Here is a 12186-nt window from a genome sequence, read left to right as displayed (position 1 = left end):
CAGAGATTGTTCCAGATTCTCTGAATCTTTGGATGATATTATGCACTGTTGATGATGATAAATTCAAACTCTTTGCAATTTTTCCCTGAGAAAGTCCTTTTTGATTTTGCTTCACTATTTTTCGCCTCAGCATTTGGGGAATTAGTGATCCTATGCCCATCTTGCCCTTTGAGAGACACTGCCACTCTGAGAGGCTCTTTTTATACCCAATCATGTTGCAAATTGGTCCTCTAGCTGATGTACACTTTTCCGGCATCTTTTTCCTACCTGTCCCAACTTTTTTGGAATGTGTACCTCTCATGAAATCCAAAATGAGCCCATATTTAGAATGACATTTCAAAATGTCTCACTTTCAACATTTGCCATTTAAACTCTGAAAATGTATTTTGTTTGGTCTTATTACAAGATTTCATTTCAATATTTCATGGAGACTGCCCGGTACCAGGCATTGTTTTAGTGAAACCTTTGGAACCCGACCTCACCCTTCATTGGCAATGCCATCAACAATGTGTTTATTAAAGTAGTGAACATATGTATGTACCACACCCAAGACTCAGTGTGTATGCATGAGTCATGAACTTGTAAGCATCTGCAGTAGTCTAAAGTCAGACAAATGTTATATTATTTTCATAGGAAGTTCACACAGCAGACATTTATGGCATTATTATTGTGTTTATTACAGCAGTGAACATATGCATAAAGACAAATTAATACATTTCTCTGTACAGTTTTACAGAATGTCAGTGAAAGTGGATTTGATTTATGTCTATATTGATGTACACTTGGATGATGCGATATGGAAATCATTATAGAAATACATCTATGATTTAAATTCCATTTGATGGGGTTCATCAACAAGTATGCTTAAACGACAAACAGCATGTATGCATCAAGACAAATGAAGACATTTCCACATTCTATTGCAATCATAGCTTAGATACATACACACACACAATAATACACAAAATATTTTCCCTTAAAATCTGTACAATTTAAGCGTGTGAAAAACAAATTATGCTTTGTAATAGGATTATTTAAGAAATTAGCATGATTAACTTGCTATGTAGTGACACCAGTCTGGAGAAACTACAGCTTTGTTGTCACAAAAAAGCTGAACCAAATTAATAATAATAGTCCAATATTAGTATTTGCAAATTCCTTCTTCAATTTTTGAGTTTATCTTAATAATAGCTTAGAATTGCCATTCTATATGTGCTGGACCTTTGGCCTTGATTATCTGTAAGCTATGTGTGACAACACTTAGTAGATTTAGTTCAAAAATAAAAAATCTAAGTGCACTATTTTCAAACAGTTGGGTTTGTAATGAGCCCTATCTAGAGTAAATCACCTCAAAAAAAGGGCTGTTTAATAGAAAGGAAAGTCTTTTTTGTGCACATCTTCAGCACCGGAGAGTTGTCCTGAATGTCCTCCATAACGGCTATACTGCTGTATGCATTTACAGCCTGTTTGTGTTGACTACTGAGTGAGTGGTACCACCGATTGAGAAGACAGTTGACTGCATATCCTTTGTCAAGTCACCCAAACCTGTAGAGGAATTGTATAGAAAAACAGAAAGAAAAATCACCATACAGCAGACAATGTCCAACAAACAAGCAAATTTCAAATATTTTGAAATGTTTATGGAAAGTTCGAGCAAACAACTGCTGAATGTGTGTGACCTTCAATCAGAAACTATCCTGCTTCTGTGTCAAAAATAGGCACATGGACAATTGTTTGTATTTTTTCACATCTTTTTAGTGATAGCATTGTTTCTTTACAATGTAACCAATTCCACGATATCATACAAAGGAACTAAAATGTGGATGGAGAGCTTGTGAAATTGTGATAGTTAAGCATTTCATTTGTGATTACTTCTGCAGAATAACATGGTGATCATATCATGATTCCTTTTTACAATAATATTGGATAGTCAGTTTCTCCTGAAAAAAAGGGATTGACACAAATGTCAGATGATGTTCATCCTTTTCTTACCATCTGCCCATGCTCTCATTTCCAGGTGAAGGTGAGCATTCAGGGTTTCCAGGTCCCAAGGGGGATCAATATAGCTTTAGAAGTCTAAAATGATGAGAAGAATTATTATTATTAGTATGAATCATTATTTGTTATCTGATATTTTTATCACCATAATAAAGTTTATACTGTTCAGTCCTGTCCATTTTATGTGAAGCCATTAACATGTTTCTTGTAAATAGAAACATTTGTCTTTCTTAGGTATTTCTATTTAATGTAATTATTTGCCAATATTAAATCTTTTTGATGCTTTGAATGCATAATTATTGCACCGCCAATGAATAATAGATCAAAAGATAGAACTACAACTGCCATGGCTTCGTCTGGTCTTTTATCCAAATACTATATACTGTATGATTGCACATCTACATAGCATACCAACTACTTCTCCACTTCCTGCCCTAAGATGGAACCAGCAGCATTGTGATGTTCTCTGCTCAACGTGCCTGCAGACAGCCAACTCCAGTTGCTCCTCATAAACCTTCTTGCAGGATTTGTGGGAATTCTCTCTGGCTGCCAACCAAGCCCCAACACAAATGCATATTCCAATAACCTACATTGTCGAAAAATCGTAACTGACAAATGATCATTATGTCATGATGTAAGAATTGTATCAAATAGGTATATGAAAAAGGAAAGAATAATTTGTGTTCAAATAACTATACATTCTGAAATGTATTCACATCCCGACCACTTTCAGATCTAAAAAAAACAAGAACAAATGGAACTAACATTTAAGATTTGACACGGATAAAGGTAACTTGGTGTACAATACATAGTTGTGTATTTTGCCATTCATGTGTGAATGTGTAGATTCTAGAATACCTTGCAATACACTTTAAACAGTAATGTTTCCTTCAACCAATATGTAAGCATTGCTGGGGTGCAGGCAGGACAGCTAAATTGCTCTTGCACATGGACTCAATTTCATATTGAACAGCAACATTTTGGAAGTTTAAAAGGCAACACATGCACCATTAAATTTTCAAGACATACTGTAAGTGACATACCATGTCCAATAATGATGCATACAAAACTGATTTTTATTAGGTTATTCCTGAAGGAATATACATTTTAGGCAATGAACAACAAGCCCCATTTTTAAATTAATTTACATATTTCTAATTCATTCTTCAAGAAAAGAAGAAGGCTCCCATGAGTCCTTCCATTTGGTCCCACTGTAAGAGACAACGTTTTGAGTAAAAATTTACATTTGCTGAGTGACTCTGTCGGGCAAGCAAACTGTTATATCACTTTATGAAATATAAGAATTGAAAATATTTTAACATTTCAGTGAACTATTGACATTGTTACTGTTACCCAAATATTAAAACTGTTGTATATGGTCTGTATGTAATAAACCGTCGATTAGTACTATACCTGGTCTTGCATGGAACCCAACGAATGAGGACCTCCTCTGTTCCCTATAGAACAAACAAAAAACAAGCATGATCACAACACAACTTTCCACAACACAAAATCCAGCCATGTGTGCATGGCACAAATCTTGCAATTGTGATGGTAAAATGTACAGTGGTAAAGTCCTAACATATCATGTTATGTCATCAAGTAACCTTTATTTAAATACTGCTTATTTACAATATAAATTGTGTAGCAGCTCTAGAAAAACGGGTGGCAATGTCCAGCATTATTAAGTTCAGTCTTTATTGATTAGTTTTTACTTAGTTCATCTGTCAAAACAGCAGCTTTGAAGAAAACAATGATGTCATGATCCAGCTCAGTAACAATCACATGAATACATTGTTGGGGCCAAATGCGTTTTTATTAAATACAAAGAATTCAAAGTGATTCAGTTTCAATTCATGTTAACTTCACATTCAGCATGTCCAGAGTGTTATCCTTTTTTATCTATGCTCTAACATTTTCAGGGCTTCTGCAAGTTTCAACAAGTAAAATTAAAGATATTTAAGACAATTTTAAGACCATTATTAATTAAATGTAAAAATGTTTTAAAGGTTCATGTCAATACTTGCAAAAGGTATGAAGGAAAATCAAAGTATGTTAATTTACAGAACAGTGTGTAATCGTAGGTTTCAACTGGTCAGACAACAACAAAGGCCTAGAACAACTAGCATTAAATAAACGGCAACATAACTACACAGTCAACACATGAGGTCATGGGATGATCATAGTGATGTCACTATGTTATTATGTCAGTAATATGTTAGCTCAATGTGAATTTATTTTATTGAGTCACCATTATGGTGATCAGTGTATGCTTTAGCTGGACTATTCACCCTTATCTTTTACATAATAGTTTTTCTTTGCCTGTTGTCATTGTTGGTTTATGAATCACAATTGTTATACCAAAGAAAAAACCTGAAGTTAATCCAATCTGAAAATACTGGGTAGAGTGGTTCATCTCATGTTGTATTTTTAGTCTGGTTATCAATTTTACAATTTGACGCTAAGCAGTGTTGGGGCAGATGAGATGGTTTGAAGGATTTTAAGCAGATTTTTTAAGTAGTCTATGACTGCAAGTACATCGATATAATGCAAGACTGTGTGAAAATGCTTTGGAAAGACAAACCTCTCTCACTCTTTTTTTCAAAACCTTGGAGTAATCAAAGTTGTTTTGGCTCACTCTCCTACAGCATTCTGGACACTCATCTGAAAGATAGGCAATATTATTTTGAAATAAGTATATTGCTACAAATAAAACCAAACAGCGACTGCAGAATCAAAGAGTAGTTAATAAATCATATTAATGTACATTTACATTTATTCATTTGGAAGACGCTTTTATCCAAAGCTGTTAATGCAAAGCTCTTACCAATGGGCTACAGGAAAGCTACTGATGCAAATGTATATACAGAAAATGTACTTAACACTTTTTCTTTTTCTTGCTGGCTTCCATCTGTTGGACTGGATCTGTATCAAGACATCACACTTTATTATACAGTAAGTTATTACTTCTTAAGAATGTCAAGAGTTCAGACACACTTTACTGAGTATTAAGGACATACAGTGTACTTCATTTCTTGGTCTATTTTTGGCCTTCTGGGCCTGGGGTCTTGTGGCTTCTGATGAGCCTGTGATATCAATACCGGTAGCTTCTGGGGGGCTCGTGGCAGTGGCTTCTGGAGGGCTGGTGGCTTCTTGGGGGCTGGTGGCAGTGGCTTCTGGAGGGCTGGTGGCTTCTTGGGGGCTGGTGGCAGTGGCTTCTGGAGGGCTGGTGGCTTCTGGGGGGCTGGTGGCAGTGGTTTCTGGAGGGCTGGTGGCAGTAGCTTCTTGGGGGCTGGTGGGAGCGGCTTCTGGGGGGCTGGTGGCAGCAGCTTCTGGGGGAATGGGGGCAGCAGCTTCTGGGGGGCTGGTGGGAGCGGCTTCTGGGGGGTTGGTGGCAGCAGCTTCTGGGGGGCAGGTGGGAGCGGCTTCTGGGGGGCTGGTGGCATCAGCTTCTGGGGGAATGGGGGCAGCAGCTTCTGGGGGGCTGGTGGGAGCGGCTTCTGGGGGGTTGGTGGCAGCGGCTTCTGGGGGGCTGGTGGCAGCAGCTTCTGGGGGGCTGGTGGCAGCAGCTTCTGGGGGGTTGGTGGCAGCAGCTTCTGGAGGGCTGGTGGCAGTAGCTTCTGGAGGGCTGGTGGCAGTAGCTTCTGGAGGGCTGATGGCAGTAGCTTCTGGAGGGCTGATGGCAGTAGCTTCTGGAGGGCTGGTGGCAGTAGCTTCTGGAGGGCTGGTGGAAGTAGCTTCTGGAGGGCTGGTGGAAGTAGCTTCTGGAGGGTCAGTAGTTTCTGTGCTACTTGTGGCCTTCTTCTGTCTTTGACAATGAACTTGCAGACAAGACAAAGATCAAAATTAAGAACTTTGCATATGACTAATTATTAAAAACACAAAGATGATCTGAATGCAAGTGTAAGAGGCTAGTTTTTATAATAGAATTGGTTTCTACATTACATGTGTGTTGTGTTATGTTATGATTGAAAAGAGCCATTAAGGATCTACAGTATATGTCAAGAGATCTAGTCATCAAGGCAATACTGTACTTAGCTTTTGATCAGAGCATTCTAAATTTTCATGATTATGACAGGGGGATAATGCTAAAGAAGCTGCAACTAGTTGTATATAAAGAGGAGGTATCCAACCCCAAAATATTAAATGTATTCTCATGCTTCTATCACTTTTTAGAACCAAATTTCTCCAAAGGTGTTTAAGGTGAAGTCTCAACAGGATAAATAGTCAAGCAGAGTTTATACTTAAATTAATATTACATTTTCTGTTTCTCCCACAAGACAACATTGGTGTTTGTGGAGGAGGCTGAAATTTTCCTAACTAATTTATGAGAAGAAGACTGTTCAAAGCTGTTGTGGAGAGGGAAATGTAGTAGATCTTTCTTTTTATCTACGGTAAAAGTTTACAATAGAGTTCCTCATATCTTCTCTGTCTCAAACTGATTGTTTTAAGGAAATGGAGCAAAATCTGTGATTAAATGGATACATAAATGAAACAATAACGAGATTACATCCAGGTCTCCTGAGCTATCAATGATCTGGCCCATGGCCAAAATTTAAAGAACGCTAGCTTCAGAACATTGTTTCCACAGGAAGATCAATTCTTACCAAAGGCTATGAGCCAGAAAGCATAAACTACATGTGCAGTATACTGCCCCTATCAGGAATAGGTAGATCATTTTTTACCCTTAACTTAAATCAGGGGCAATTCATAGACCTAAAACATGTCTTCTCCCATCAATTGTAATTATTGTCACAAAACAGTCTGCCTAATACTGTTTATCTATTTTGTTGACTTCAGGCAATAGTATTGTTTTGCAATAGAGCCACCACATGCTGCTTTATCCTATTATGGCTAAATGTAATGGTTCACCCTTTGCATCCATATGAAAAATAAAGAGAATGAAACATGTGGATTATCAGTGTTTCCAGATTACAGACCTTAATATTAGTAAAAAAAACTTACTCTTTAGCACTGCTTCATACATCAATTTAACCCTCTGAAACAAATCGGGATCCAAAACGTAATCCCCTCCAAGGATGGCATCGGCCACCAACTTTCCCTTTAATTTCTTTCCCAAAAGTAGTATGGGGAAGAAATCAAGGGCAGCAAGTTTGTCAAGCTGAAATAAAAACTTTAAATTAAAAAAACATGCATAGAATGAATCAATTTGACTAAAATATTAATTTCATTTCATTTTTATGGTCATTTGAAAAAACCTCTTAAAATGTGCCACTTATACATAGACATGGGCCGCATACCGGTTTCAAGGTATACCAAGGTTTAAAAGAGTTAGGGTTTCAAAACCACAAAAAAATTATGTGATACAGTTTCTAAGGTAAGAGCTGTGTTTGCATAAGAATAGATTGTTTAATCATGTAATTCAATGTTTGATGTTTATGTCTAATATATATATATTTTTTAAGAATATTTTAATTTTAAGGCTTTATTTTTACCCCACACACAAGTTATGGTTCAAACTGAAATAAATTGTGTCCAGTCTCTATGTATATGCATACATTTGAAGGTAACACATTTTAGTGTTGTAATAGCAATACCGTGAAACCATGGTATTCATTGAGCAAGGTTATTATAGCACCAAAATCTCATACCAGCCCATGTCTACTTATATCAAGAAATTAATTACTACTGGTTTGTAACTAAATATTCACCAAAATGCTATCACTAACATATTTATTTCTGCTTCATCAGCCATGTTTTCATCAATGTATTTTTCCCAGGGGGGGAACGGGACGGCCTCATGGCGGGAGGATCCCGTTGCAGGAATTTATTCACTCAAAACCAGTTGATGGAAACACATGTGATTCATATTTTCTTTTTTTTTTCACATTTCATAAAAGTTTACTTGACAGCTGCATGGAAACATGACAATTGACCGTTTAACTTTACTACGTTTGAGTTGACCCCATGAATCACCCTATTTGTATGCTTATCCCTGACCTAAACTTACCATTACATGGCAGCTATTAAGTACAACTGTCCTGTTGTTGTTTTTCTCGATTGACTTCTTCCATTCAGCCTTCTTATTTTGAAAGTTGCATCTCTTTTTTGCAACTTTTGTTTTGTACGGCTGGAGTTGTTTGCAAAGTGGGCATGTCTTGAATGCAACACTTATCAGGGTGTTGCACCCGGGGCACAATTTCTGTGTGTTTCCCGGCATCTCTAAATAGAAGAAAAAAGTAATACAACATATTTTTGTACCATATGATCCAGTAAAAAGGGGTCAAATTGTTACGTTACATATCATTATAACATAAATTAACTTTTTAAAATGAGGTTGTTACTTTAAAGTCCAGCCACATGGGCAGTTATCTTAAGCTCGAGCACCACTCATTCTGTGGCAGGTACGGCTGCTACATAAAATGCATGTTCAATACATAAATAAATGTAGTAATATGTACTCATATGCAAGCATGGCATTGGCACAAGTTGGTGCTACATGGAAAGACTAACCTGATATGTCAACGTTTCACTGTACGTTTTTGAATTACCTGTAGTCTGATTAAAAGTATTTTAAAATGTAATTTAGCCTAATTACAACTATGCCAATAGACAAATACAACCAATTTTCATTGGTTAATGGAAAAGTGTTTTAAAGCTTGACGTTTTGCAGAAAATCTGAGTTATATTTGACATAAGAATACAAACTGTATTAAGGGATTACATTTTATGGAACATATTTTTCCATAATTATTTATTAAACCTAGTCTGTGGGGTAAAACGACCCCAGCAGGTATCACTGATAGTAAGTATGTACATCACATCCTTTCTTATTCCATCATGTAGTTTCTCAGGTTAGAAACATTTTCATATAAATAAATAAATAAGTTATTTCGGCTTAGTGCTTGTCACGTATGTAATGTGTTGAAAAACAAGTTAAAAACAGGGGTCACGCATGGATAAATGCATAACATTATAATACCACTTCAACTGGGACGATGAATGATGCATGCGTTTTAAATTACTTTTTAACTTCTGTTACTATAATATTTCGTCTTTTCACGTAAACATTTCAAATTGACTTCGATGTGTCCACATTCAACGATGTCTGCAGATTAAGACTACACCAACAACTGTAGGTTTTGACCTAAGTGTGATTTTCAGTTACAAAGATTATCCTTAAACTGGACATGAGTAACTTACTTATAGCGCGCACGCGCGCGCGCGTGAATTCAGTTCACTGAAGACTCGCTATGAACGGCTCATTTGAATCATTGAGTAGTTCATACAATCGTAGATGAATCATTTGGCGTGATTTGCGAACCGATTTACCCGGTTCGTTAAAAATAATCATTTCTTTCATGAGGGGCACATCGTAATTTCTTTATTTCCAAATAAGGAGTAACGATATGCTTTATGTAATATAGCGGAGTAAAAAGATAAAAACGTCATTACTGTCCACCACTGCGAACAATAAACCGAATTATAAAGCGATCTATTTATATTTTCAAAGGTCGCCAAAAGCTTTATTAAGCTTACCGGATAACAAGCCACATAGCTACTAAATCTACCGCAGAATTCGTAACGGTAATTGTAAAAAAAAAACTTTAATTGTCGGCGGTGGCTAACGCTAGCTAAATTACTCATGCGTTAGCTTCACTTAACTGTCCACTGGCGTCACGGGCAGTCGCATGATTCTAACGTTACAGTTTAGTTACCATTAGAGCAAACATGTTTCAGTAAAACAACGTGACACTTTACAATTTCACTAAAATAACGCAGACAGCATTAGGATAATGTGATATACTGTACATACCTCTGACGCTCAATCGTGTTGTATGTGGAGTCGACCGTCATCGATGTGTCACACAGAGGTCTTCTCTTTAGCGCCCCCAGTGGACTTTCGTGTCGTAAAACTGTAGAAATATGTACCTGCTAGAACGTATTTAGTGGCGCTGCAAAAAGTGTGCAGAGGTACGTCTTACCCATGAGACCAGGTTGAATTTTCCGGATATGGAAGGCCAAGTGGGTCTAATATCTAGTAGACCGTCAACAACAGGTATTTCACACGTACTCAATGTGTAGTTTAACTGCGTTTTTTTTTTAAGTTTAGCTTTGTCTGACTAGAAACAAATTCATCAGGTGTTATTATATCAACATAGAGAGTGAACTGGTTCACAACCTTCATGTCTCATGATGTCAAGAACCTTGAGGAGCAGACCATTTGAAACTCTCTTAAACTTGTGAAGACGATACAAAAACAGCATTCAACATAAGCTTAAACAACATTAAGAAAAGTAAAAATAAATAGGTAGACGTGAATATATAAATACTAAACTTCCATCCATCCATTTTCTACCGCTTATCCGAACTACCTCGGGTCACGGGGAGCCTGTGCCTATCTCAGGAGTCATTGGGCATCAAGGCAGGATACACCCTGGATGGAGTGAAATACTAAACTTAATATATATATATATATTAGTGGTGGGCATAGATTATTTTTTTTAATCTAGATTAATTCCAAGATTAATCTAGATTAATCTAGATTAAAATGGCTCATTTGAATTCTGCCGAAGGCATTCAGAATATGTGTGCTACCCAAATAATGACTAAAAGTAAGTCTTTGAGAACGGGTTTCTCAAGCCAGGTGGCGCATTAGACCAGGGGCTCATCTCCTGTTTCCAAAATGCATCACAAACTGCTTGAGAAAGCTGTTCTAATATGATAATTGGTGATGAAAATTAAATTATGTTCAAGAAGATCAACTTGTGTTTACTTCCGCATTAGCTAAGGGATGATTTGCGTTTAGGTGGTACTTGAGACTGGAAGAGCTGCTACAGTACATTTACATTGTCATTTAGCAGACGCTTTTATCCAAAGCGACTTACAAAGAGTGAGGGAGCAACAAGCGATATGTCATACAGGAGCCATAATACATTAGATCATCTCAATACAAAGTTACTGGTTTCAACTAAAGCTAGACCACTACCTGTTGAGAGAATTTTTTTTTTAAACCAATTCCGCATTGCACAAGGTGCAAACAACCTTAGTCTTGTCGATGTTTCCATTGGGAAGCTTCTTAAAAATTAATATTCCCTGAAGCAAACCCGGCGGCTTCATAGCTGCATCCATATTAGCACTTCACGTTTGATGCGGTAATTTCACAGTAACGTTATGTTGTGTTCATACCAAACGCGAATGGCGTGTCAAGCGCGAGTGATTTATATGTTAATGCAAAGAGCCAATAGACCTACTTGCTGCGCGAATCGCGCGAATGAAGCCCTCGTTATGAGATGATGAGGCGGCTTCTGCTTCCGCGAATGACGCGAATCACGCGAGTTGAAAAATCTCGTTCTCGCCCCGTACACTGCAGTTAAGCTGGTAAACATCCGCGCTAAAATATCAAGGCGAAAGTCATCATAGCTTGCGTAGTATAGACCCAGCTCACAACCCAACTTTGAGAATAGATTAACGGCGACATTTTTTTTATCGCGCGATAAGAGTCTCACTGCGTTAACACCGTTAACGCCGTTAACGGCCCACCACTAATATATATATATATATATATATATATAAATAAGTTAAGACAAATTTTAAAGTATAAGAAATAAGAGTATAAATTTATTACACAAATCAGTGGACTCAAGTGAGAATTGAATCATTTCAAAGAAAATACACACAAGTCGCTGTTAAGAAATTCAGATAATACGATCTATCAGTGGTTAAACTATGGTTATTAGGGGCCAAGCCCGAAGCGGCTATGGCCACTTTTGTTCTTGTTTAAGATCTATTAATATTATTACTAATAATACTTGTTTATGTCTGTTGTCACAAAGTAAATTGCAGGTTTAACACTGTTCCCAAAAAGTATAAAAGTACGTGTTTCCTGAACCAACTCAAATCACAATTTTCATTGTTACAAAGGAGCTGTATATGAGACATATTGATTATGCAAATCAATTTAAATATGAAACTTTAAAAACAAGAAAAAGGTGAAAACACAGAAGACAGACATAAACGCACACGTACTTACACAAACAGACATAGACAAGCACGCGCACACAAAGTCACGCACCCACATTGAAAGCACACATTTAAGATAAAAGAGAAAGACACAGGTCAAATATTAAACAAACCATAAAATCCCATATGCAATATTAATTATGTAAAACTTTAAAATTCTAATTCTAAAGCAGCCCCCTCGGCCGGGCAAATAGAGCAAAATAA

The 12186-nt window shown here is 37.0% G+C and overlaps 1 protein-coding gene across 3 annotated transcripts; it reads right to left on the bottom strand.

Moving 5' to 3' along the window:
* Positions 1-669: 669 nt before the first annotated feature.
* Positions 670-9940, bottom strand: LOC130415229 (proteoglycan 4-like). Of its 3 annotated transcripts, XM_056740783.1 has the most exons (11): positions 9776-9940; positions 7970-8181; positions 6964-7120; positions 5019-5819; positions 4882-4923; positions 4583-4662; positions 3412-3455; positions 2697-2733; positions 2410-2584; positions 1993-2076; positions 670-1545 (listed from the first exon to the last, which is right to left on the bottom strand). In XM_056740783.1, exons 2-10 carry the CDS (start codon positions 8177-8179, stop codon positions 2069-2071), a joined length of 1554 nt encoding a protein of 517 aa, XP_056596761.1. In that variant the 5' UTR covers positions 8180-8181; positions 9776-9940; the 3' UTR covers positions 670-1545; positions 1993-2068. The 3 variants fall into 3 exon arrangements, with proteins under 3 accessions (XP_056596761.1, XP_056596762.1, XP_056596763.1); XM_056740784.1 differs by lacking the exon at positions 2697-2733; XM_056740785.1 differs by lacking the exons at positions 670-1545; positions 1993-2076; positions 2410-2584; positions 2697-2733 and adding an exon at positions 3054-3209.
* Positions 9941-12186: the final 2246 nt, after the last annotated feature.

The sequence above is a fragment of the Triplophysa dalaica genome, chromosome 25 (assembly GCF_015846415.1).
Source record: "Triplophysa dalaica isolate WHDGS20190420 chromosome 25, ASM1584641v1, whole genome shotgun sequence".
Classification (NCBI taxonomy): domain Eukaryota; kingdom Metazoa; phylum Chordata; class Actinopteri; order Cypriniformes; family Nemacheilidae; genus Triplophysa; species Triplophysa dalaica.
This window is presented reverse-complemented; position numbering and strand designations above follow the sequence as displayed.